General features: G+C 54.1%; 1 protein-coding gene and 1 long non-coding RNA gene across 6 annotated transcripts; one reads left to right on the top strand and one right to left on the bottom strand.

Moving 5' to 3' along the window:
- The first annotated feature begins 51 nt into the window (after positions 1-51).
- Positions 52-22,715, top strand: ING5 (inhibitor of growth family member 5). 4 transcript variants are annotated; one of them, XM_047846401.1, is made up of 8 exons: positions 52-344; positions 2,639-2,710; positions 5,710-5,876; positions 6,506-6,617; positions 6,785-6,878; positions 17,282-17,417; positions 17,541-17,602; positions 19,284-22,715. In XM_047846401.1, the coding sequence occupies exons 1-8, from the start codon at positions 308-310 to the stop codon at positions 19,324-19,326; spliced, it is 723 nt and encodes a 240-aa protein (XP_047702357.1). In that variant the 5' UTR covers positions 52-307; the 3' UTR covers positions 19,327-22,715. The 4 variants fall into 4 exon arrangements, with proteins under 4 accessions (XP_047702357.1, XP_047702359.1, XP_047702358.1 ...); XM_047846403.1 differs by lacking the exon at positions 52-344 and adding an exon at positions 429-1,084; XM_047846402.1 differs by lacking the exon at positions 52-344 and adding an exon at positions 2,443-2,461.
- On the bottom strand, positions 22,361-25,053 carry LOC125158885 (uncharacterized). Of its 2 annotated transcripts, none has more exons than XR_007149567.1 (3): positions 24,000-25,053; positions 23,752-23,885; positions 22,361-22,441 (listed from the first exon to the last, which is right to left on the bottom strand). It is a non-coding gene; the product is annotated as an uncharacterized LOC125158885 (long non-coding RNA). The 2 variants fall into 2 exon arrangements; XR_007149566.1 differs by having other exon boundaries at positions 22,361-22,446.
- Positions 25,054-25,571: the final 518 nt, after the last annotated feature.

Consider the following 25,571-nt stretch of genomic DNA (forward strand, 5'->3'; position numbering starts at 1 on the left):
GGGACGGGGGCCCGGGGGTCCGGGGCCGCGCGGACAGGTGCGGGCGTCCAGGGTGCGCGGCGCCTCCGACCCCGCCTCCGGGCCGGGTCCCCTGCCCCGCCCCGCGCCAGGCCAAAACCTGCTCCCGCGCGGCGCCGCGCGCAGCCTGCCGACCGGAAGCCAGGGGGCGTGCCCAGATGGCACCCCCGCCCCCTACGCGAGGGCCAATCAACACCCGAGGCTCATTAATAGTGAACGCGCCGGCCCCGCCTCCGCCCCTCGCGGCACCGCCCGCCCGCGCAGACCTAGAGCGCGGCCGCGGACGAAGATGGCGACCGCCATGTACTTGGAGCACTACCTGGACAGTAAGCGTCCCTCGCGGCCCCCGAGCCCGGCGCCCGCACAGGGTACCCCCCTCACGGTTCCCCACGGACACCAGGCGCTGCGTGCGGACCCCGAGGACTCGTGGGGGTGGCGAGGGCAGTCCGGAGGCGGCGGGGGTGGCGGGGGCGCGCGCGGGGCGGGGCGGGGCCGTAAGGAGATGCGCGCGGGGGGCGCGGCGCAGGGTCCCACCGTCACGGCCGCGCCAATTCCAGGTGCGTCACGGGGGGGCGGGGCCGGTTGGCGTGGGGCGTGGCTTGCGTGTCACGGTCCCGCCCCTCCCATGCTAGGCCCCGCCCCTGCCCTCAGCCGCGTACCGCCCTCGCGGCCCTCAGTCTCTCTTGGGAGAGGCCTAGCTCAGGGCCCTGCTCCGCCCTTCCCGACCCCCCTCCGCTGTCTTGGCCCCGTCCCCCGCCCCGTCCCCGCTCCCACCCAGTTGACTGGCGCGGGTGGTTGAGCCCTGAGCCCGTATCCCCTCGGACGCTGGACCGAGCCTGGGCGGGGGGTGGGCGGGATTCCGGCCGTGTTTCTGTGCCTGCTCGTGCAGTGACCTGGGAGTTGGGGGAGACGATACTGGCTGGAGAGTGTCCTCGGGTGCCTGTGTTTCTGCGTGGCCGGGGACGGAGGAGGGGGACTCGCAGGTGTTCAGGGCAGTGATCGGCACCACGGGCAGACGTCTGTGAGGCGCTTCCTGCAGGCGTCGTTCTGTCCACATGTAGCACAGGTTGGAGCTTCCTAAGAACTCCTGAGTAGATGGTTATTTCCCTCATTTCACAGATGGGGAAATGCAGGCTGCAGAGGCTAAGTAGCTTGTCAAGGTCATGCACTCTTGCTGATCTGGCTCTGGCTAGGGGATGGCCTGGCGGGAGGGGGTGGGCGGGGCTGGTGGAGGGGAGCTGGAGAGCTGTGTTGCAGTGGGAATATACGCGGTCCCTGGTACCTGGCTGCTTGGGAACCCGACCTGCAGCTCTAGCAGGAGCAGTTGGAAGTGAACCGCTGCTCTGGGGGAGACGGTGGGGACCTCCCAAGCCAAGCGTGAGCGATGGCGGGCGGGGGGCGGTGTCCTAGGTGGGAGAGCACCCTGGAGGGGAGGAGGCTCTTCCCTGCAGCACTCATTACAGAACCACGATGAACTCATCTGCTGAACCCATCTGCTGGGGCTTGCTCTTCTCTGTCCTGGTACCTTCCCAGTGGGCCCCATTTGGAGGGTTTGAGGATCGTGAGTTCCATCATGCTCTGGGCACCTGTGTGAAAGCTCAGGATGGACATGCCTACTTGCTTGTGTGCCAGGGAAGCAGACTCTGTCCTCCTCCTGGAACTTACTTTCACATGGGGCAGACAGATTTTTTTAAAAGCTCACAGCCGAAGAAGGGCCATGAAGGACCCCAGCAGGTTGCTAGAGCACTGAGGTGGCACTGTCCTGCAGAGCCCAGGGTAGGACAGAGCGGGGAGGTCCATGGGAGGGTGTGGTGAGCCTAGAGGCTGTGGAGGGAGTTTGTGCCATTGTCTGGCTGAGCCGGGCAGCATTAAGCAGCAGCTTTGTAAAGACCGGATTTAGCCCTACAACAATCACTGTCAGCTGAAGACAGTGGAGGGGGTTAGGACTGAGCATGGGAGCCAGTTAGGGGCCTGTTGAGGCCATGCAGGCAGGCTGGAAGGTTGTCCTGGAGTAGGAGGATTGCAGTGCAGAGGGGAAAGCAGTGTGGGGTGGGGTCCTCCACCCACGCTATTCAGCATGGTCTGTTTAACTTGGAAGTAATTAAACAAGCGAATGAAGAGCTCAGTGCCTCGGTTGTAGTAGCAGCCCTTCAGGTGCCCAGCAGCCCCGTGGTCAGTGCCTGATGTCTTGTGTAGCCCGGAGAGACCATATCCATCCTTGCTTGATGTTCTACCCCGTGAATGGGTTTTCACAGTCAATCGGGGGGGGAAGATCAAAGAGACCCCAGGGTTTCGGTCTTACTCACTGTGGTGAGGTATTGAGAGGGGAGGAGTGACTGGGGGGTGTGGGGTGGACAGTCACACGGGCCACTTCCCCACCTCTGCTCGCAGCTCCAGGATAAGTCCCTCTAATTTCTCCAGCTTCCAACAACATCTGAAGCCTGTGAGTCTGTTATCAGTGTTTGGTACCCGTTCCCCAAAAGATACCTTAATCCTTTTCCTCCCCAAATCCTAACAGAAACAGGAAACGACATGAGCTTATTTTTTGTAGATTTTAGGTATAAAGTCTGGAAGGCAGATTTTGTCCTGCTCCCGAGAAGTACATGTCTCTGTGTTTCAGGTATCGAGAACCTTCCTTGTGAGCTGCAGAGGAACTTCCAGCTCATGAGAGAGCTGGACCAGAGGACGGAAGGTGGGTCCAGGCCTTACAGTACAGCCGGTGGTGTGCTCTGACAGTTGGGGAGAGGGGGCTCCAAGATACTGGGGTGGCACTGGTCTCCCAGGGGACCCAAGACAGTGGGGCTGCAGCCTAGCCTTAAACTTTGGGCATTGTGTGGTGTCTTATGGAGTGTGCTGACACTTTAAAATTAGACTTGGGGCGCCTGGGGGGGGGGGCTCAGTCGGTCAAGCATCTGACTTTGGCTCAGGTCATGATCTCATGGCTTGTGAGTTCAAGCCCCTCATCAGGCTCTGTGCTAACAACTCAGAGTCTGGAGCTGCTTTGGATTCTGTGTCTTCCTCTCTCTGCCCCTCCCTCACTCACGCTTTGTCTCTCTCGAATATAAATAAAACATTAAAAAAATTATACTTAGTTTCTTGGGTTTTAACATACCTTCACGTAACACTTTTTTAAGTTAATTTATTTATTTAGAGAGAGCATGTGGGCGACTGGGGGAAGGGCAGAGAGAGAGAGACAGGGAGAGAGAGAATCCCAAGCAGGCTCTGCACTGTCAGCATGGAGCCTGATGCAAGGGTTGAACTCACAAATTGAGATTATGACCTGAGCCGAAATCAAGATTCAGTTGCTTAATTGACTGAGCCACCCAGGTGTCCCTTCATGTATCATTTTTATGACCATCATCTGTCTCTTGCAATCAGAATGTTTGTCATCTTTCTTTTCCTTTAAAAGACTTTATGTTTTTCGGGGCACTTGGGCGGCTCGGTCAGTTGAATGTCCGACTTTGGCTCAGGTCATCATCTCATGGTTCGAGTGAGCCCTGCATCGGCCTCTGCTGTCAGCGCAGATCCTCTGTCTCCCTCTCCCTGCCCTTCCCGCCTCTCCCAAAAATAAAATAAAACATTAAAAAAATTATTTTTTGTTTTTAAACTGTGTGTATTTAGTTTAAAAAGAGCACTTTCTGATGTTCTGGTGTTTAACTCCCTGTTTCTAAACATCATGTTTTTGCTATTTCTTACTTATCTCCCTTTTGCTTTGGGGTTTATTCTGTTACTGTGGAATATGAAGGTTTGCTTCCCCAGTTGCACCTGCCCAGCTCCTGCACCGCCCCCGCCCACCCAGCCACCTCCTGGTGTAGTGGGTTAGAATCTGAACCTGCAGTACAACAGGGATGCTGTTACCTTCAGGACTCTTGACTGGGTGGTTTGCAGCTGGGCCATGTTACATGCTGTGCTTGTGTGACCTGTTTTGAATAACTTCTGTTTTTCTGGGAGTTCATAATTGCTTTGTTTTCCACACTTCATACATGTTCCACATTTTCCGTGTGTCTGTTACACTAGGTTATCTGCCATTTCTGAGTTTGCTCTCCAAACGCAGCCTTTTCCCCTGGGGCTTCCTGTCCTGCAGGCTATACCTGGGCTGGTTGTTTCTAGGCCTGCTGCACAGGCTCTGCCTCTGCTCATCTTCAATGCAGGACCCTGAATGCTTTGTTGTAAACATTCTCTTTCTTGATCTGCTCCCTTGTTTTATTGCAGCCTTTCCTCCAGTAGTTTCCTGGAAAAGGGTACACGGGAAGGTAGATTTCTTATGATGTTATATGTCTGAAAATGTGTTCGTTCTGGTCTCCTGTTTGATGAACGGTTTGGCTGGGTATAGAATTCCATATTGACCATCTTTTCCCTCAGAATGTGGAAGGCACTGCTGCCTTGTCTCCCAGCTTCCACATTGCCCTTGAGAAATGTGATGCTGTTTGGATTCCTCATCCTTTATATATGTGGTCTTTTTCCTGTTTAGCAGCTTCTGCTGCTGCTTTGTCCTTGAGGTTTTGTGTTTTGTGGCAACATACTTGGGTATGGGTGATTTTTCATTCATTGTGCCTGGCACAGTTTTGTAAGATCAGGATAGCTGTGGTTTTTTACTGAGGTACAGTCTCCCTACTAGCAAATACAGAGACTTTTTTTATTGCGAAATATGGCATTTACATCCAGGAATGAGCATATGTTTAGAAATTGTCTAACAAATACCAACTTACGAACCTCTGCCTAGATGGAGCAATGAAGCCTCTGGAGCCTGGGGCACGTGTAACCCTGCTGAGCATGCTACCCCTCCCCCCAAGGGGCTGGCACCCTGAGCTTTCCTCCTGCAACAGTAGGTTTCTCACCTCGCTAAACCGGAGATTTCAGAGTTGTATCAGTCCACCCCTAATTATCAGTGGAATCTCACGGTATGTTGTTCTCTGTGTCTGGCTTTTCTTTTTTTTTTTTTAATTTTTAAAAAATGTTTATTTATTTTTGAGAGAGATAGAGCATGAACAGAGAGAGGGAGACACGGAATCTGGAGCAGGCTCCAGGCTCTGAGCTGTCAGCACAGAAGCCGGATGCAGGGCTGGAACCACGAGCTGTGAGATCATGACCTGAGCCAAAGTTAGACACTTAACCAACTGAGCCACCCAGGTGCCCCTGTGTCTGGCTTTTCTTGCTCAGTGCCACCTTTTGTGGGATTAATACACATTGCTATGGGTGACAGCTGTGCTATTTGGTGCTGGGTAGCATTCCATGTGATTGGGCCACAGTTTATTGATCCGTCTTACTATAGATCGCACATTTGCCTTGTTTCCTGTTTTCTGCATTTATGGGTGTTTTCCCATATGGATCCTAAATCTTTCGGGTGTGGACTTGAGGGCAGTAGGCAGGTTGTGGCTGAATGAGCACATAATTTGTTACTCGGGGGCGTTGAGAGTCGGTGGGGCCGGTATGTGTGCTCACCTGGACCACGATTGTGCCTGGTTGTGCGCTGTAACTTCCTGGGTACGCTGCCCTGGCTGTGGCGTCTGTTCCCCCCCCCCCCCCCCCCCCCCCCCCCCCCGCGCCAGGCTCCCTGCAGAAGGCCGTGCCCACTGTGCTCCTACCAGCAGTAATTCGGAGTTCGGTCAGCCACCGTCACTGGAACCGGCACTGCTGGGCTTGTTCTGGACCCCCCTGCGGGGACTAGCTTCTCCCCCATTTCCCCATCAGATAAGAAGGCAGAGATCGACATCCTGGCTGCGGAGTATATCTCCACGGTGAAGACGCTTTCTCCAGACCAGCGTGTGGAGCACCTGCAGAAGATCCAGAGCGCCTACAGCAAGTGTAAGGAGTACAGTGATGATAAGGTGCAGCTGGCCATGCAGACCTATGAGATGGTGAGGAGGGGTGGGCCCTGCCCTGTTCTGCGGGAAGAGGGGGTGGCGGGGGGGGGGGGGGTGCTGCCCTGTCTGCCGGAAGGCACCCTCTGGGTGCCCCGACAAGTCCTTCTTGTGGACTGTGGCACGTGGCATTGGCTGAGTGTTGCGAGCCCGCTGGCTCCTTGTCAAGTCTTGGCAGCGTCTGTAGGTCTCTTCTGTGGGGCCAGGTAACTGTCTCATCCCCGAGCTTTGACCCCATTGCCCTCTCTCTCTTCTTTCTACTGTCTTGGTCTAAATACCTAAGGCATCGGAGGCATTTTCTGTGAGAACCTGTACTCTGAAATCTGTACGTTCTTCAGATTTTTATGTCTTCGCCCCCATTCCATTGCGTTTCACAGCCCCGTGTCTCATTACTGTCTGCCTTCACGGTTTTCCTGAGTGGCAGTTACTCTGTTGAGGTGTCAAAGCATGTGGGGACAAAGACCCCCACATAAACTGGGATGGCGGGCCTTGTTCTATAGCACTCTGTTAATTGAAGACTCAACTGAATCCAAGAATGTACGTCCTGGTTGATTTCCAGTGTGTTTGTGATTACTGAGATGTCCTGCTTCCATTTTTAAATGACTTGCGAGCATCCTTTTCTGTAGGTGGATAAACACATTCGAAGGCTCGATGCAGACCTGGCACGCTTCGAAGCAGACCTGAAGGACAAGATGGAGGGCAGTGACTTTGAAAGCTCCGGAGGACGAGGGTTAAAAAGCAAGTCTGTTAATTTTTCTTCATTTTGTTACCGTTACGTACGGAGTTTTGAAGAGTTTTGTCTGATAAATGTATTAGGAACATTATGGTAAATATCACGTTTGAGTAAATCTTGTCCTGCTTCAGTGAATTCTGTGCAGATAATTGGGGTGTTTATGGTCTTTCAGAAGGTCGAGGTCAGAAAGAAAAAAGAGGCTCCCGAGGTCGTGGCAGGAGGACCTCAGAAGAAGACACTCCAAAGAAAAAGAAGCATAAAGGAGGGTGAGAGGCTCTTTTCCTTGTCTCTTTCTCCCCAGAGGTTACTTAGCGCTAGTATTTACTTAGCATCTAGGAGCACCAGTGGCCGCTAACAGCGAGGAGGCGCTCCCTGCGTGCCCGCTGTGGGTGCGGTTCCACCTGCGCTCGGCAGCCTGACGGGGCTCCTGGGGAGAGTGACCGGCCGAGGTTTTACAGCTGGTGTGCGGGGAGCCGGGTTCGCACAGGGCGGTGTGACTCCAAAACCCACGCTCTGAGCCCCTGTGTGTCCTGCCTTTTGAGTGACACTATAACATTTACCGACATTTCAGGCTGAGCCACACTTCAGCTAAATATATAGCTGTTCGTTGTTTTATGTATAAATATATATTTTGGATATATTCATCATTAAGTTGCATGACTGTATTTATTAAACAGATGTGTCATTTACCTTGAATTTCAGCATATTTCATTTAAAGCTTTCTCCCACCTGCTCCCCCCACCCCCCTCGCTCTTGTATTGCTTCACAGAAGTGACATTTAGACTCAGAGAAAACGGTAGAGAGCTGAGTAGCTTCTGGGGAGATGGTTCTGACGGTTACGGGGAGATCTCAGGACAGTCCATTCTTGACAAAAAACGGGAGAAGTTTTGGTTCTGTTTAAACTTTTAAGAAACACCCTGAATACCATCTTGCAGTAAATAAATGCAGAAGAAGCAGGTAGTTTAACGAATTCCTCTGAGGCACATCCTGGTCAGTGATTGACCTCAGCCAAAAGTGCTTTCATGGCTCTGTGGAAGCCGTAACCTCCTCCCTCTGCCCCGGGGACCTACGACCCAGACTTACGTGGTGTTTGTTTCCATTCTTTGTAGTTCTGTCCCGTGTGTGTGTTCCTGGATGCTATAGTTTAACCTTATTTTTTTCCCTTTTATTTATTTGTTTATATTATTGTTTGTTTATTTTTGAGAGAGAGAGAGAGAGAGAGAGAGAGAGCGCGCGCGCGCGCGCAAATGGGGGAGGGGCAGAGAGAGAGGGAGACACAGAATCCGAAACAGGCTCCAGGCGCTGAGCTGTCAGCACAGAGCCCAGTGCGGAGCTTGAACCCATGAACTGCAAGATCATGACTTTGAGCCAAAGTCGGACACTTAACTGCCTGAGCCACCCAGGCACCCTTTTATTTTTTTCTCTTTTAAGTTAACTTTATTAAGGAATGGTTTACATACAATAAAATACTTTAAGTTTACAGTTTACTGCTGTTTTCACTTTCAAGTTATGGAACTCTTCAACCTTTCTATTTCTTCTTGAGTCGGTTTTGGTAATCTGTGTCTTTCAAGGAATTGGTTGTTTCATATAAGTTGTCAGATTTATTGATATCACGTTGGTCATAATACTACATGATTATCTTTTTGTTGTAGGATTTTGTACTGATGATTCCTCTTTCAGACCTAATATTGATAATTCATGTCTTCTCTCATTTTGTCTTGATCTTTTCAGAGAATTAGCTTTTGGTTTCATTGACTTTTTTTTTTTTTTTTAATGTTTTATTTATTTATTTTGGGAGAGGGTGCAAGCGAGGGAGGGGTGGAGAGAGAGGAGGAGAGAGAATCCCAAGCAGGCTCTGTGACGTCAGTGCAGAGCCTGATGCGGGACTTGATCTCACAAAGCATGAGATCATGACCTGAGCCAAAATCAAGAATTGGATGTTTGTGCCATCCAGGTGCTTCACGGTTTCATCGGTTTTTATATTTTCTCTGTTGTTTGTTTTCTTTGTCATTGATTTCCGCTTGTATTTTTATTTTTTCTTTCCTGCTATTTGGATTTACTTTTCTTTTTCTGGCTTTTTAAGCTGGAAGTAACTAAGATCAGTGATTTTCATATTTTCCTTTTCTAATATAAGCACTTAAAGCTATAGTTTTTTTTTAAACTATTAAGTCTAATTACTGTTAGCATGTCCCACAAATTTAGGTATATTTTATTTTTATTTCCTTCAAAATATTTTAAAATTTCCTCTGATTTTTCTTTGACTTATATTTTATGTAGAAGTATGTTTTCAGCTTCCAAGTAATTTGGGATTTTCCAGGTAACTTTGTGATTTCAGTTTCTAATATTTCTGCTGTCATCAGAGAACGCTGTATAATTGAAATTCTCTGAAGTCGATGAAGACTTGTATTATGGTTTATGGTCCGGTCTTGCTGTACATTCCATATGCCCTTGAGAAGAATATCGTGTTTTCTGTTGGTGGCGGCATGTTCTGTAGCTGTTAGTCGGATAACTTGGTTGGGAGTCCTGTTGGTCTTCTGTGTCCTTCCTGACACTCTGTTTACTCACTTGATGAATTACGGAGACAAACATCTTACAGTCTCTAACTCAAGCTGTGGATTTTTCTGTTTCTTCTGTCAGCTTTGCTTCACATATTTTGAAAGTCTGTTATTTGTTGGTACATATGCATTTAGTTTTTTCTAAAAATAACTGACTCTTCATTGTTATGAAATTTCCTCCTTTTTCCCTTGTAATATTCTTTGTTTTGAAGTCTACGTGGTCTGATATTATGATAGTTATTCCATTTGTCTTATGATGAGTTTTCGCATGGTGTATCTTTTTCCTTTTTCATTCTTTTACTTTCAACACATTTATGCTTTTGTATTTATTTTTTATTTTATTCTTTTTAACTTTTTTTAACTTTTTATTTATTTTTGAAATAGAGTGTGAGTGGAAGAGGAGCAGAGAGAGGGAGACACAGAATCTGAAGCAGACTCCAGGTTCTGAGCTGTCAGCACAGAGCCTGATGCAGGGCTCGAACTCACAAACCGTGAGATCATGACCTGAGCCGAAGTCGGACGCTTAACCGGCTGAGCCACCCGGGCGCCCCTATGCTTTTGTATTTAGAGTGGGTTTATTTTTTTAAGTTTATTTATTTATTTTGAGAGAGAGCACGAACAGGGGAGGGAGGGAGGGAGGGAGGGAGGGAGGGAGAGAGAGAGAGAGAGAGAGAGAGAGAGAGAGAGAGAATCCCAAGCAGGTTTTGCACCATCAACACAGAGTACAACACAGGGCTTGATTGCATGAACTATGAGATCGTGACCTGAGCAGAAATGAAGAGTTGGACACTCCACTGACTGAGCCACCCAGGCGCCCCTCAAGTGGGTTTCCTGAAGGCAGCGAAGTTGAGTCTCGCTTTTTTTTTTTATCTAGTCTGACAGTGTCTCCCTTTTCACTGCAATGTTTAGAGTACTCAGATTTAGCGTCATTACCCATATGATTGGATTTGAACTTACCTTCTGCTGGTAGTTGTCCGCTTGTGCGTCTCTTAGTTTAGTGTCTTCTTTTAGATTAATCATGTATTAGAAAATTTTATTTTAAAATCTTTATCTATTTTTGAGAGAGAGAGACAGAGTGCGAGTGGAGGAGGAATAGAGGGAGAGGGAGATGCAGAATCCAAAGCAGGCTCCAGGCTCTGAGCCATCAGCACAGAGCCGCACGCGGGGCCTGAACTCATGAACTGTGAGATCATGACCTGAGCCGAAGTTGGACGCTCAACCGACTGAGCCACCCAGGCGCTCCGTATGTATTTTTTTGAGTACATGTTTTGGTATTCTGTTTTAAGGACTGTTCTAGTGTGTCTTCCCTGTTCATTGACTTACCACAGTGGACTTCTAATGATATTACCCTGTTTTGTGTGTAATGTAAGAACCCACACGACTTTTTTTTCCTCGTGCCTTCTGTGCCATCGTCAAAAGTTCTGCTTCTACACGTGATAATTTGCCTCACAACATATTGTTATTATTTTAGGTCTAAACCACTGATTATGTTAAACAGACGATAAAACACGAGGAAGGGTTTTATTGTCACTCCATGTACGTACCGTTTCCGCTGCCTGTATTTCTTTACGGACGTGAGGATTTCCCTCTGCTGTCATCTCTCTCCTGCTAAAGAACTGCCTTCAACGTTGTTCTACACTGTGGGTCTGCTGAGGCTGAGGTGTTTCCTCAAAATTTTCTTGTCTGGAAATGTCTGTTTTATCTCTTTTTTTTAAAGGATATTTCTGTTGGACTCAGAATTTTAGTTGACTTTTCCCAGCACTAAAGATATTTCCTTCCCTGGTATCCTCTATCTTGCACGGATTCTGACGAGAAAGGCTTTTCTTTGATCTTCTGAATGTACGTGGCTTTATTTGTTTTTGCTGCTTCTAAGATATCCATTCGGCAATTTGATTTTTAACAACCTAATTATGATCTGTCCCGGTGTGGATCTTTTGTATATATTTGGCTTAGACCTCATTGAGAACTTCTTAGAACTATTGGTTTGTAGTTTGTATGAAATTGGGAAAATTTTCAGACGTTCTTCAGACAGTTCTGCTTCCCTTTTGGCTTTTTGTGGACCTTCAATTACATGTATGCTGGCATGATATTTTCCGGCAGTTCACTGAGGCTCCGCTCGTTTGTTGCTGTCGGTGGTGGTGGTTTTTTTTTCTCAACGTTTTTCTTCCTGTGCTTCTGTTTGGATAGTTTCTATTACTTTGTCTTCAGGTCTTCTTCCTTAGTGTCTAGCTTAATCTTCTTTTAGTGAATCTTTCATTTAAGAGATTTTTTTTAAAGAAGTTCTATTTATACTGTATTTACTTAAGTACTATTCAACGGTTCCCTTATTACATTTATGTTTTCCTTTCTCCTTGAGCATACACATTTATGATAGCTTTCTGAAAGATCTTCTTTTCTGATTCTGTCATTTCCAGGGGTGTTTTCTTTCTTTTTTTAAAAACCTATTTATTGGGACACCTGGGTGCTCAGTTGGTTGCGTGTCTGACTCTTGATTTCAGCTCAGGTCATGCTCTCAGGGTTGTGGGATAGAGCCCCGTGTTGGGCTCCGTGCTGAGAGTAGAGCTTGCTTGAGGTTCTCTCTCTCTCTCCTCTGCCCTTCTCTTCTCATGCTCTTTCTCTCTAAAATGAAAAAAGAAAAGAAAAGCATGCTAAAAAACCCCCAATTTATTAAGGCACGAGTGAGGTACAAAAAGCTGTCCATGCGTAATGCGTAGTCTGTTTCTGACTAATTTTTCTCCTGGTTGAAGTCACATTTTCCTACTTCTTCACACATCTAGTGATTTTATGGGATGATGGACAATGTGAACGTGTGTTGTTGAGTGTCCAGATTTTGTTGTCTTCGTTCAACAGGTATTGAATTTATTTTCGAATTTTTTGGTCAGTAGTTTAATTACCTGCGGATCAACTTGATCCTTTGCAGGCACATGTTTAACCTTTGTAAAAAAAAAAAAAAAAAAATCCGTTTTTCTTAATGTTTATTTGTTTATTTTATTTGAGAGACACGGAGTGCGAGCAGGGGAGGGGCAGAGAGAGAGGGAGACACAGAATCCGAAACAGGCTCCAGGCACAGAGCCTGATGCGGGGCTTGAACCCATGAACCGTGAGATCATGACCTGAACCCAAGTCGGACGCTTAACCGACTGAGCCACTCAGGTGCTCCAAAAACCCTCTCTTCTTAAAGGGCTAGATGGTAAACATTTTAAGCTTATAGGCCGTGTTGTCTTTGCTGTGACCACTCAGTTCTGCTATTTTATATCAAAAGCATCCACAGAAAATATGTGGCTGTGTTTCAATAAAACTTTATTTACAGAAACAGACCACCAACGCCTAGGTTAGGGTAGCCTTACTGTAGGGTTGGTTAAGCTGTACTGCTAAGGTATAGCCCTTCTGCGTTCTCTTCCGAATGCTGTTTGTGTTTAGCGAGGCCTCTCCTTGCTGGCCGCGTGGAGCGAGTGTGACGAGCCTGTGTGTGAGCTCTGGCGAGTTCGGCTCCCAGCCGCCCTGCACCCTCTTCCAGGACTCAGGGACTCTCACCTGTGCACAGCTTAGTTTTTTGCTGAAAACTTAAAGGGGTCCCTCTGCAGATTTTGGGAGCACATTCTCTTACTTCCTCCTTTCTAGCAACCTGCCACCAAATGCCAGCAGCCCTGCCCTCCTGGAACTTTGGTTTTTCCCTCAGTTCTAGACCTCCATGCTGCGTTTGGTTTTCGTCTCGGTGGACTGGAGTGTGGGAAGTGCCTCCAGCAGGAAGCCGACACGATTGCAGGGCTCGCCTCGGTTACCTTCTCTCGGGCCGCCGTCCTGTGCTGCCCGCGGTCAGCGTCTGAAGAGCTGTCGCGTGTTTCGTCCGGTTTTCTCCCTGTTCACGGTGGGGGGCACGTTTGGTGCCTGTTGTTATATCCTGGTCAGAAACGGAAGGTTTTTTCTTTTCTCCTTTAGACGAGCCCTGTAGTCTCTCTCACGCGTCAGTTTTTCTCCGTCCCTTTCTTTTCTTCACAGCTTTCCTTCTGCGGAGCCCAGACTGTGTGACTCCCGGCGTTTCCTGGAGTCTAGATCTCGCTGACAGATGTCAGTACATCCTCTCTCAGCATCATCATGGGGGGTCTCCTCCCATGCTCGGTGGATTTGTTCCATCTGTGACCGGGGGCGCTTTCACGTGTGCTCCCGCTTGCGCCAGCGTTCTGGAGGTCTGGTGGGGCACCTGAGGCTGGGCCGAAAACACGGCCCGCAGACGGGATCGAAAGGGCCCGGGCCTTGGTGGGTCTCCTTCGACTGGCTGACATATGAGCGGTCAGGCCGAGTCAGTTCCGGGTGGATGAGACCCGCAGCAGGACGTCTCGTACGTGGCGTTCTCCATTCTCGAACACCCTTTGGTTCCTTTTTGTACAGATTTTAGTTCCTCTTTGGAGAGTCTCCTTGTTTGCAGTCACATTATTATTGCAGTCACATTATTATTCAGATTTTCTTTGTAACAGCTGCTTCAAGCCCTTGTCTGCTCATTTGCACGTCGGGTCATTTGTGGCTCTGCTTCTATTAGCTTTTTCGTGATTTTCACTCACATTTTCCTGCTCTTTTTCCCGTCCTGTAGTTTTTTTTGTTGTCTGTCTGACTTTAGGTATAAGAGGAACCCGGAGGGTGAGATTTCTGCCATTCCCCAGAAGGAGTTCATTTTGCTCTCAGTCCAGGCAAATGGAGCAGGCTGGAGGCCGGCGGCCACTCTACCTGGGCCCTGTCCCCTGTCCCCTCTGATGTCAAAGGTCTCACGATGGAAGACCCCCTCACCCCCCAGTTCTCAGTGGGGGACCCAGGGTTTATTTCCCCCTCCTGAAAGGCGCCTGTGTGGCTAGTCCGCGCCCTGGCTTTCCTTTCTTGTCTCCTGCCTGTGTTGTTCCTGGGGTTGGTGGAGGTGTGGAGGACGGGCCGCTGTACAGAGGTGGGCCCCTCCCCCGAGAATATGGCTCAGCGCTCAGCCTTTCTGCCGCTCTGCCGCTCTGCAGCCTCTGTGCCGCCCCCAGGTTCAGCAAATGACTGTGGGGTCACGGCTGCCCCACATATAGAGCTCTCACGTATCGGTGGCCGTGCCGGCTCTGTGTGGCCCCCAGAGGGCGGGCAGCCCTCCGCTAAGCCCGGGACACAGATGGCCTGCCCACTTGGCCACTGCCCTTCCCTTGGCCTTAGGGCGTCTGGGCCTTGTCACGCCACAGCTTTCTGGTGTCTGGAAAATGTGGTTTTAGCAACTTGTTGGGTTTGGTTTTTTGACTCGTGGCGGCAGGGCTCCGAGTCTTCCTGCTCCACGCTGCTCAGAACCGAAAGGCGTGGTGGCCTTTTCTGGAGACAGCAGGCACTCTCGTTGGCCGCCTCCCCACGGGTCCCTCACAGGGAACGAGGCGCCAGCTCTCAGGCGCGGTTAGAGCTTCCCTGGCGGGGGTACACCTGCCTGTGCCGCAGACCTCACGGTGACGCACGAGTCTCGCCGCCACCTGTGTGGACACACTTGAGATGGCTGGGCGCGTGGCTTTTCCCTCGGCAGAGCCGTGACGGCGTGTGCGTTGCTGACCGCCGTCTGATGGCGTCGAGGAGGCGGGTAGCTGGCCCTTTGTGCTGGGCTGGCTGCAGAGGAGGAGCGGGGCACGTCGGGTGGCGACATGTGCAGAGCGCCTGGGCGGGTCCGGCCAGGCCCGGCCCGTCTGTGCGAATCCCTTCTCGGGCCCCCGAGCAGCACTGTACGGAGGTCAGGACGGGCCACGGGGGCCGCTGACGTGAGGGGTGTGTGAGGGGCACCGGGCCTGCCCTGAAGTCTGGCTCTGATTCGTGCTTGGAAAGCACATCGGGCAGTTGGCGGTTTAGGCACGGGAGGGGGGATCCCTGGCAGTGCCTGGTGAGGGATGGCTGCGATGTCCCGGGAAATCGGCTCGGAGGACACTTGTTGTGCCCAGTAGTGTTGGAGTGAGGTGGCCAGCACGGCCGATACGGGGTCTCCAGCCTGCCTGACAGGTGGGAAAGACCTCCTGGCAGCCCTTCACCCGCCCACCCCAGAGCCCCCTCAGGTGAGACCGGAGAGGAGGTGCCCAGGGGCGATCCCAGGCCTCCTCGCCGGTTGGGTGGCGCCCTTGAGCCTGGGGGACAGGTGCTCAGGTCAGATGTCAGCTCGCGGTGTGAGAGCTCAGTCCAGCTTCGCAAGCAGAACGCACAGGGCCGCCGAAGTGCGGTCGGCACACGGAAGGCGCGTGCCCTGGGGCATTTGGGGGTGACCCCACCGCAGGTTGGCACCGGTCCTCCAGGTGAGTCTCGGGGAGGAAACCCCACCGATCCAGCAGGGGGTGAGACACGGTGTCAGAGGCCAGCTTGAGAAATCGATGTTTGGCGGAAAACAGAGGAAACCACGTCCTAGTCTGGAGAGTTGCCTGAAACGTTTTGAAAGCATGTGGACGGGACACCTTTTTGTGATGCACATGGATTTCGGATAAACAGAGAAAGTCCTGCCTGTTCCCAGAGACAGAGAGCAGGTCACTTACAAAGAGAAGAGGCTTAGACAGGCCTTGGGGCCCTCACGGGCAGCACTGCCTCCAGCGAGCAGCACTCAGGCCAGAGGCGGCACTGGCAAAGAGGACACTGTCGCTGGGGGGGTGGGGGTGGGCTGGTAGGGAGGACAGCGCCGTGGGGGGGCCGGTAGGGAGGACAGCGCCGTGGGGGGGGTGGTAGGGAGGACAGCGTTATGGGGGGGGCGGTAGGGAGGACCGCGCCGTGGGGGGGCCGGTAGGGAGGACAGTGCTATCTGCAGGGGGCAGTGTGGCGTGCACAGCTGGCTCTGGGTATCTGATGGCAGAGGCACAGTGTGTCCTTAGACGGGCAGTATGGGACAAAGGGGTTGGTGGTTGCCTTCGGGAACCGGACTCTTGGTCGGCGTGTGGAAACGTGGTCTGCCACGGCTTCGCGGCATCCCTGTCACCAAGTTCCTGGTGTGAACTTGCGGTGTTTCCGTAGCAGATATACCCCTGAGTCACATGTGTGTTCTTGATTCTGCAGGGTGAGATAGGGAAGATTGCCTTTCTGTGCTAGTAGGAGCGTACTGTCCACACTGCCCCGTAGCTGGTAGGTTTGTTTGAAAGCTGCCGAAACACGTAGAAGCCTGAACCCCCAGCCCTCCCTGCTCTGAGGCAGGTGAACGCTTGCTCCGGCTCTCACATCTGCTTGGCCGCAGAGCTGTGGGCCGCTGACACGGAGGGGAGCACAGGCCAGCCAGACCCTGGCCGGGGGTGCTGTGGGGAGTGGGGGGGAAAGGCCCCAGCCGGCATGGAGGGGAGCACGGGCCGGCCGGACTCTGGCCAGGGGTGCTGTGGGGAGTGGGGGGGGATAGGCCCCAGCTGGCATGGAGGGGAGCACGGGCCGGCCGGACTCTGGCCAGGGGTGCTGTGGGGAGTGGGGGGGATAGGCCCCAGCTGACACAGAGGGGAGCACGGGCCAGCTGGACTCTGGCCGGTGGTGGGGGGAGTTGTGGGGAGTGAGGGGGATAGGCCCCAGCTGACACAGAGGGGAGCACGGACAGGCCGGACTCTGGCTGGGCCACTGGTTAGTGACCAAGGGGGGCTGCGGAAGGTGGGGGGCGACAGGCCCGCTTCAGGGGGGTGGGCAGTTGACAGCGGCACATGGTCAGAAGCGGCCCCACTGGGGGGTGGGCAGTAGGGGGCTGGAGGGGCTCCCTAGACCTACTGCTCCAGGGATGGGAAGGGCAGCTGGTGGTTTGTAGGTTTTGGGGTGAAGGTGCTGTGAGCATGTGTGGGGTGGAGGACTGGCACCAGGTGTGCTGGGTTGGGTTGGGGTCCAGGATTCTCAGGTGTCGTCAGCTGGTGGCTGGTGAGTAGGGGTGTTTGCCTGCCCCCAGGGGAGAGGGCCCCTGAGAGGCTGGGGATGGGGGGACTTGGGGCGGGGTGGGCGGGGAGCCCAGGGAGCAGGTTGGAGGCAGGAGACAGGGATGGATTCACGACCCCAGAGTGGGTAGTAAGTGCGTCCCCTCACGCCCTCTGGGGTGCCTTTGTGCCCCATCTTGTCTGGTACGAAGGGGCCGGTCCCTTCTCCCCCCACACCTGCTGCTCACTGCTGTGGTTTCCCCGCAGGTCTGAGTTCACCGACACCATCTTGTCCGTGCACCCCTCTGACGTGCTGGACATGCCCGTGGACCCAAATGAGCCCACCTACTGCCTGTGCCACCAGGTGTCCTACGGGGAGATGATAGGCTGTGACAACCCGGACGTGAGTGTGGGCGCCATGCACGGGCCTCGGGCAGGGCCCTGCACCTAGGGCAGGGGGTGTGGGGGTGCGGGGGGGGGGGGGGCACATGGAGTCCTGACTGCAGCTCTCCCCTCTACCTTGCAGTGTCCTATCGAGTGGTTTCACTTCGCCTGCGTGGATCTGACCACGAAACCCAAAGGAAAATGGTCAGTATGGGCTCTGCTCGGCCTCTCCCTGCCTGTGGGGCGTCATGAGTGCTGCCCCCACCAGGCCCAGGCTGTGGCCACGGGCAGTCCGCGGGTCCTGCTTCCTGGGGCTGAGCTGGTAGAGGGACATCTGCGCCCCTCGCCTGGGTCCGGTCTCTCAGGATGTTTGCATGGTGCTCCCCTATTTTTGTTAAGCTTCTAAGGAACAGCTATTCGGAAGCTTTTGATTGAGGTAGAAACTGTGAAACGAGTTCTTTCCCGGGGAGATTTGGGGAAAGACAAAGAGCACAAGCATTAAATCCGAACCTGGGTGAGGCCGGTGACCTGCCTTGGGGCTTGTGTTCACCTGGGGAGGGGTGCAGGGTGCGGGGGCAGCTTCTGTCCCTGGTCCGTGTGCCCGCTGGTGGCTTCGGTGTCGTTCCCGAGAGTTAATTTAAGGAAAAAGCGGGTTTTATTTACCCGTGGGTGAAGTGGGTATCAGTTCTAAAATGCAGGCTCGGAGATTGTCCTCCGTGTTCGCGTGTATGTGGATGGGGGGTGGTGACAGACCCCTGAAGGACAGGCTGTGCTGTCCCCAGGGCTCAGTGGGCAGTGGCTGAGGGGGTGCTCACGTGCCTGGCCCCATGTGCGTCCCGGCCCCGGGTCGCCTCAGGAAGTCTGAGCAGTGACTGCGCAGCCCTTGACCGTGCTCTGCAGCTGGGGCACGGGCACCCGGGTGGGGAGCTGCGGGCCTCATGCTGGGGCGGGGGGCAGGGACACGTGATTCGGGTTCCAGTGTGGGTTTGAGTTGTTGGTGGAACTTCCGGGTGGAAGAGTCAGTGGGCATTGGAAGACGGTTTTGCCTCTTGGGAGGGTCGAGCTGCAGGGGGTCTGTGCCCCGTGGGCAGAGGCGGGGAGGCAGGGTGGGGCTCCCCCCTGTTGTCTAACTCAGGGTTTCTCTGGGGTCTTTCCAGAATCACAAACTGTTCAGGCTTCTTCCCTATTAAGTGAGATTTGTTCTGACATGCTCTTGCGGCACGAGCCTGTGTGAGTGCATTTGCCGCTGGAGCCTTGCTTCCTCGGGGGCAGGGCCGGGGGCGCGCTCAGTGCTCGCTCACTGGCACAGACCTGACACTGGGGAACGGGGCAGCCGGGGGCCTGGGGGGGCACAGTCACGTGCATCGGGAGCAGCTGGAAGGACCCCTGGTGTCACTGACAGCTGCCGTGGTCCAGGCGTGACCAGGAGCGGCCCCCGGTGTCTGAGGCACTGAGCCTGCCTGCCCAGGGTCCCCGGGGAGCACTTGCCAACCATGCGGGTTCCAGGGCCCTCTCGGCCTGCCCCACCTGCTGGAGCGCGCTGGTTCATCCTCCACTGCACTTGGTCTGCTGATGTGACTGTGGGTGTCGCCTCCACTTTGGTCCCCGGTGGCCACGTTGTCTCACAGGGAGGGCCAAGAAACTGGGTCAAGAGGCGTATTCGTTCGTACAGACAGTCTTGCTCGTTGACTCGTTTCTGTCACCTTGGAAACACACGCTGGCCACAGCGACTTGCTGGGGGTCTCCCCTTGCCGGGGCGTCCGGTGGGAGAGCCGTGTGCTCTCTGCCGGCGTGGTTTCGGTGACACGGCCACCGTCCCTGGAGACCTGGGGGGCGGGGTGGGCCTCCTCACGCACAGGGCCGATCACCGTGCCTCTCTCCTCAGGTTCTGTCCAAGGTGCGTTCAGGAGAGGAGGAGGAGGAAGTGAGGCTGCTACCTGGGCTGGAAGAGCGAGTTAATGTATTCCTTCCTTCGTGTTGCAATATTTTCTCTTCATTTTAAAACTACCTTGTTTTGAATGATACTTAACAACTCAGTGGCCAGTTGTAAGTCTGGGTATTTCCTGAGACAAGCAAGAATCCACCTGAGCCCTGTTTGCACGAGGAGCGATCTCACAGGGACTTGCCACAGTGACTTCATTCTCGAGACTTCTCGTATGGGGCCCGGCCCCGGGCACGGCAGGTGCACCGAGTGGCCGAGCCTTCCGTGGGCCGGTGCGGTGGGGACCTTCCCACCCTGCTGCACTGCCGTCGCTCTGCAGCTGGGGTGTGAGCCTGTGTGGTCCGACCGTCCCGGTGCCACCGCAGCACATCTGTCCCCGCAAGGCGTGTGCCCGGAAGCTGGTGAGGCGTTGCTGGAAGGCGTCCTCCGTGTCTCGGTGACCTGCCTGGGACGGTGGGGCTGTCCCTGGAGCGGGAGGGCCCCGCTGCACTGTGCGCTGCCTTGTTCGTCTGGACTCCCAGTTCCCTCCGTGAGGGCTTTACCTGCTGGAGTGAACGGCCCGTCATCAGCAGGCGGGCTGTCGTTGCCGTGAGCCGCCCGTGAGACGCCTGACCGACGGCTGGTGTGCCGTTGCTCTGGGAACCCCTGATGTTTTACTGTGAAGCTGGAACTGTCGTAACAGCGCGAAGATGGCAGTCTGCGTGCACGTGAGGCGAGTCCGGTCTGGCGAGGCCCGGCTGATTTTAAACCTGCCGTGTTGCACACTGGTAAGCAGCTCACGTCAGAGGGGACCACGGTTACGTGAGGCTACCTGTGAGTCTGCGCCGCGGCGGTTCTGGAATGAGGCTGGGAAACCGGAGCGCGTTTTCCCTTCAGTCTGCACTTACCAAACCAGTTTTGAACCGTCGTTCTGGTAACAGTTGGGGGAAGTCGCGTACCTCCGGTTGAGGTCCGTCTGTGGTGGTGTGCGTCATGACTTCTGGGAGCATCTGTGGACCCCGAGACCCCTCAGCACCCACTTAGAGGGCTCCGAGGAGCCCCGAAGGGAGAGCCGGTCTCTGTCCTGGAGGCATGAGAAGAAACGCAGGAGGCAGGGTCGAGATGGGAAGTTCCTAGGTGAATAGGAGTCTCCTCTTTATCAGGAGGCCTTCTGGAACAGTGCCCCGCTTCCTCCGATGGCTTGTTCACTGCACGTGTCCTCCTGTTTCTAGTATGTCAGCAAGGCCAGGAGATGCCACGTAGAGAATCTCGGGGAGCCGTGTCATGCACGGGCCGCCTCGCGCCAGCTCAGCTCGTTGTCCCTAGATGAGCGCTGACTGTTAGCTTTGACGTCAGAGGGCAGTGAGTGTCCAGCCGGGACCCGCGTCCGTGGTTCTCGGAGGGTGAGCCCACAGCAGATGCGCCGTCCTGTGTCCTTCCTGGAGCAGGCCGAGTGGCGGGACTTGCTTCCAGGCGACTGCAGGTGGGGTCGGCTCGGCATGTGCGCCTGGGCTGCGTGGGGAGGGTAGGGGGTCGCCGGGCCTGACAGGCTTTCCCAGAACCGATGCCTTCCTGCTTCTCCGAAAGAAGGGGTGGGGGCTTCGGGTTGAGCACCGGCCCGCACGAGCCCCTCAGTCTGCACTGCAGCCAAAACCGAGGCTCGTCTGTATTTAGGAACTTAGCTTTTTGTTAACACAGGTGTTTAAAGATTGTGGGGAATAAATTGTGGAAAATTGTCTGCTTCACTCTTTTACCAGTTTTTGTGGAGAGGGTAGGTAAGTACAGTGAGTTTGTGGTGATTCTTTGGAAGCTAGTTTAATATTTGCACTGCCTCTCAGAACACTCGCGGCCGCTGCCATCGCGGAAAGACGGGTGACCGTGCACATAGGCCGATGGCTGGTTAGGTACACTCGATGCCTGGTTTCCGGGGCCTCGAGCATGACAGGAGAGATGGCCGACTTCCATATGAAGCTTATGTGTAAAGTCTGATGGCGTCTCTGCTGTCACCTCTTCTCTTTAGGTTTCTGTCCCTGCCTGTTTCTGGTGTTTACTTTTGTCAGTTACATTGATATCTCCAAAATAACACACGTTTAGCTTTGGAGAAAACAGAGGACATGAGTGGATTAGGAAGATTCCCTGGAATGCTGTTTGGGTCAAGACCGATCGGTTGTCCTTCCCAACTGTGAACAACACTCTGCAAGTCAGAACGACACTCGACAGCAGCGCTTTGCTTGGGGAAGAATGTTCTGCCACCTGGCGTGGCCCTGGTCCTGAGGACTGCTTGCTGCTTGAGGCCAGCCGCCTTCATCCTGGGGTGATTCCTACCAGACCCCGTCTGCCCCCCAGGCGCTGGATCAGACCCAGAGGGGGCTGCAGAGCCCTGTTCCTTGGGTTGAGGGGGTCCAGGCTGGGCCCAGCGGTCCCTCTTGCAGCTGTATCTGAGCCAAGGGTGTGGGCCCTCCGCGGCCGCGGGGTTTCCGTGTAAGGGAAGGAGTACCTTGTTTGAGGAGAATCTGCACGTTCCTCATTCTCAGTGCTAGATTATCAGTCAGCAGCTCGACAGACAGCCTCTCATTTTCCCACAGGAGGACACATGCTGCACTTATAAACTGAACCCCAACCCTCCCCCCCCCCCCCCGCCCCCCGCCCCCGCCATCTGTGGCTGCGCTGGTGGAGCTGCTGGCTGGGGTGAGCGTTTCCACTGCACAGGCTGGGGCCCTGGGCGAGTGGATATGAAATGGGACTGGCCAGGGTCACGGGAGCCTGGTGGCTTCGAGTCTTCCCAGGGCAGCAAATGCTGAAGACACAGCCACAGGAATGCTGGCGGTTTGCTGGGCTGCGTGGGGACACTGGGCAGCTGGCAGTTTGCTGGGCTGTGGACGACACTGGGCAGCTGGGTGCCAGTCCTGTCCCCGGGCGGCCGCGCGGCTCTCTGCCTCATGACTTGTGGCTGGCAGCCCTTGGCAGGGAAGGCTTCGAGTTGTCACGCTGTCCGAACAGCAGCCGCCCCCCCCCCCCCCCGCCCCGCCGTGTGGCCGGAGCCTGAATAGACACTTAATCATGGGCCTTGGAGACTGAAGGTTTTCCTCAATTGCTAGTGAGCCGTGGCTGGTCTTCGCTACCTGTGCTGAGAGGAATTTTAAAACAGGAAGCCTAAGAAAAACGTTCTCATTCAGGAGAGAAGTCTATGAAGTTTCTTTCTTTCTACAAATGTATTTTGTGGTGTTCACTTTGACCACATTTCATCCAAAAAGATGATGCAGCTTTAACATGAATGTTACATTTTATTTTCAAGGAATTATCTATGTCCCCTTTGTAAAGGAAAGATAATATTGTAAATCTTTTTATTAAATAATGTAAAGATGTATATCTGTATTTTTGGATCATGTTATAGATTATGGATATATTGTTTAATAAATAAAGTATTTTTTGGAATAAACGTTTGAGGATGAGTCATTCCAGGAAATGTGAAAACTTCTACATTGTGGCCAGAGATGGTAAGTGTATTCTCCGGGAATTTTTTTTTTTTTTGAGAGAGATAACACAAATGGGGGGAGGGGGGCAGAGAGAGAAAGAGAGAGAGAGAGAGAGAGAGAGAGAGAGAGAGAGAGAGAGAGAGAAAGAGAGAGAGAATCCCAAGCAGAGTCCCTGCTGTCAATGCAGAGCCTGATGCAGGGCTCGAGCTCACGAACTATGAGATCATGACATGAGCCAAAGCTGGACGCTCAACCGACTGAGCCACCCAGGCACCCCTCCGTAGAATTTTAAAGGGATAGGCAGTGAATGGGAGCAGAGGAGTTTCCCTGACCACGGGCCTGGGCAGGACCCTGGGCCTCAGCTGTTACGTGGTGTCAGAAGCTGATCCCTAAGCTCACAAGAAATGTCAGTGTAGAATACCTGGAGTGGCTATTTCATAGAAGCATAAAGCACTTTCTCTGGAACAGAAGGCTTGCCCTTGAGATCTGCATAGATGTCAAGACCCCTTTGGGAACTAAATAGTTCTTAGGACATTTCCTTGAGAAGAGTTAATGGTCAGGGCACCGAAACCCAGCTTGGTCACCATGATGGAGAGGCACAGCCTCTCAGCACACCCAGAGTCCTTGCTTGAGGGGAGCATGAGATTCTGGAGGAAGGGCCTGGAATGCTGCCACGTGCATGGATTTCCTTTGGGCACTCCTAAAGGAACCTGCAGCCACCTGTTGTGGTGACTGCCTAGGAGAAGGGAACACCAGTGTTTTTGGGTGGGGGTGGTAATCTTCACTGGCTCTGAATTGTTACTAAGTCTCAGAGGTCCGGGAGGGCTACCTTGATCAAGTGGTGACACTTGTCTGAGTGGGTCCACAGATCCCTGTGATTATCGTCCCAGGACCTGAATGTGCCATGCAAAGAGACTTGAGAACTGGCAGGACTCCCACACGGATTCCACACTGACCTTGGAGCAAGGGCCGTCATGGTAGGGACGGGCAGGTGGAAGTCTCTGGAACGTCGTCTCCCTGGTCAGGACGGCAATCCAAAGGCAGAATGCATCCTCGATGAGAGGGTGCAGTGGTGGTGTCCTTAGCACACCTGTAAGGAGGCGGGCAGGTTGTAAGGAGTATGGTTGATTGAAGACACAGGTGGTGCACCCAGATGCGGCATTGCTGCCGCTGCCCTCTCGGCGCGTGGCATGCCGTCACTGACCTGGCATGTGCTTGTTCTCTGCCAGTTTGCAAGGCCATCAGGATCCACTCTATGTGGCAAAGCCAGCTGTGCACCTTAGGGTTCTGTGAACACCCGCCCTACAGCCACGTGGGCCGGACGTCTTCGTGATCTTACCCTTCCCCAGAACATGCCGCCGTCTGCTCTGCCACTGGCATATGGAATTGGATGAGCCCGACAACCAGTGGAGATGCCTCAGTAGGATGGCTGGGAGCCAGGGGGGTGCGTGGGGGATGAGCCCCACCCTGGTACCAGGTACTGTGTCAGGAAGGCAGAAGCCATTTTAGTGACGGTGACGGGACGATGGTTGCAGGAGGCGGCTACCACTCCTAAGTCTGGGGGTTTCTGGGGTTGGCAGCTTGGAGGAGGGGCACTGATTAGGACTCAGAGCCCTGAGGAGGGCGGGCTGCTCGGCTGGCGGGTAAGATGTTTGGGAAGGGGTGCCCTGCTGAGCCGGGACTCCTGTCCCAGGACAGGGTCTTGCTCAGCTGGCCTGGCCACCCCTGAGGGAATTTGGTGAGGCTGGGACCTGGCGCCAGGCTGCTGGAGTGATGCTGCAGGGAGTATCCATCAGGCCAGGAGCTTCCTCTTCCTCCCCCCCACTGCCATTGTCTTTCTCAGGTGCCCTGGCCTAACAGGCCCCACAGACCAGTGGTCAAAGGGCATGTCAGAGCTGGGTGGCAGGCAGAAACCTGGAGGGGTTGTAAGAGGCAGCCGCCAGGCCAGGCTGCCACCACTTCCCTGCCTGGGTGTGGTTTTCCGGTCCCCCAGCCCCAGTGCGGTCCCTCCGAGGTCGCCTCACTTGAGTCCCAGGCCTGGTCCTTTGTTCAGGAAAATGTTCAGGCTGTGTGTGCGCAGGCAGCTTTCTGAGCTTCTTGGGTTCTGCCTGTAATGCGTGTCCAACTTGCAGAAGTGTCTGCCCTCTGGCTGGAGGTGCGGTAGGGGCAGGGCGTTGGGCGCTTGGGAGCCAGAATTCCCTGGGGGTGGGGGTGGGATGCAGAGACTTGGGATCAGAGTTCCCTGGGGGGAGCCAGAGACTTGGGGGGCAGAGTTCTCTGGGGGGAGTCAGAGACTTGGCGGGGGGGGGGGGGGCAGAGTTCCCTGGGGGGCAGTTTCCTGGGGGGAGCCAGAGACCCCTGAGGGGGCAGAGCTCCTGGGGGGAACCAGAGACCCCTGGGGGGGGGCAGAGCTCCCTTGGGGGGAACCAGAGACTCCTGGGGGGGCAGACTTTCCTGGTGGGAGTCAGAGACCCCTGATGGGGGGCAGAGTTCCCTGGGGAGAGCCAGAGACCCCTGTGGGGGGGGGGGGCAGAGTTCCCTGGGGGGAAACCAGAGATCCCTGGGAGGGGCAGAGTTCCCTGAGGGGGAACTAGAGACCCCTGGCGGAAGGCAGAGTTCCCTGGAGGGTGCCCTGCAGTAGGAAGAGAGAAGGGACAGTCAGGGCGGGCCGCGGTAAGACCTGGCCTTGGGAAGGGGTGGGAGGGTGTGGGGGGAGCCCTGCAAGGCGTGCCGAACGCGGTTCAAAGCCTTCTGCCCGCGATGCGCAGAGGACCCG

This window comes from Prionailurus viverrinus, unplaced genomic scaffold (assembly GCF_022837055.1).
Source record: "Prionailurus viverrinus isolate Anna unplaced genomic scaffold, UM_Priviv_1.0 scaffold_39, whole genome shotgun sequence".
NCBI lineage: Eukaryota > Metazoa > Chordata > Mammalia > Carnivora > Felidae > Prionailurus > Prionailurus viverrinus.

Coding starts and splice junctions, on each gene's coding strand:
- ING5 (XM_047846400.1), top strand. CDS start 2,551: ATGAGCTTATTTTTTGTAGATTTTAGGTATAAAGTCTGGAAGGCAGAT. Junction 6,879..17,281: donor AAAAAGAAGCATAAAGGAGG/GTGAGAGGCTCT, acceptor GTTTCCCCGCAG/GTCTGAGTTCACCGACACCA. Junction 17,603..19,283: donor ACGAAACCCAAAGGAAAATG/GTCAGTATGGGC, acceptor CTCTCTCCTCAG/GTTCTGTCCAAGGTGCGTTC.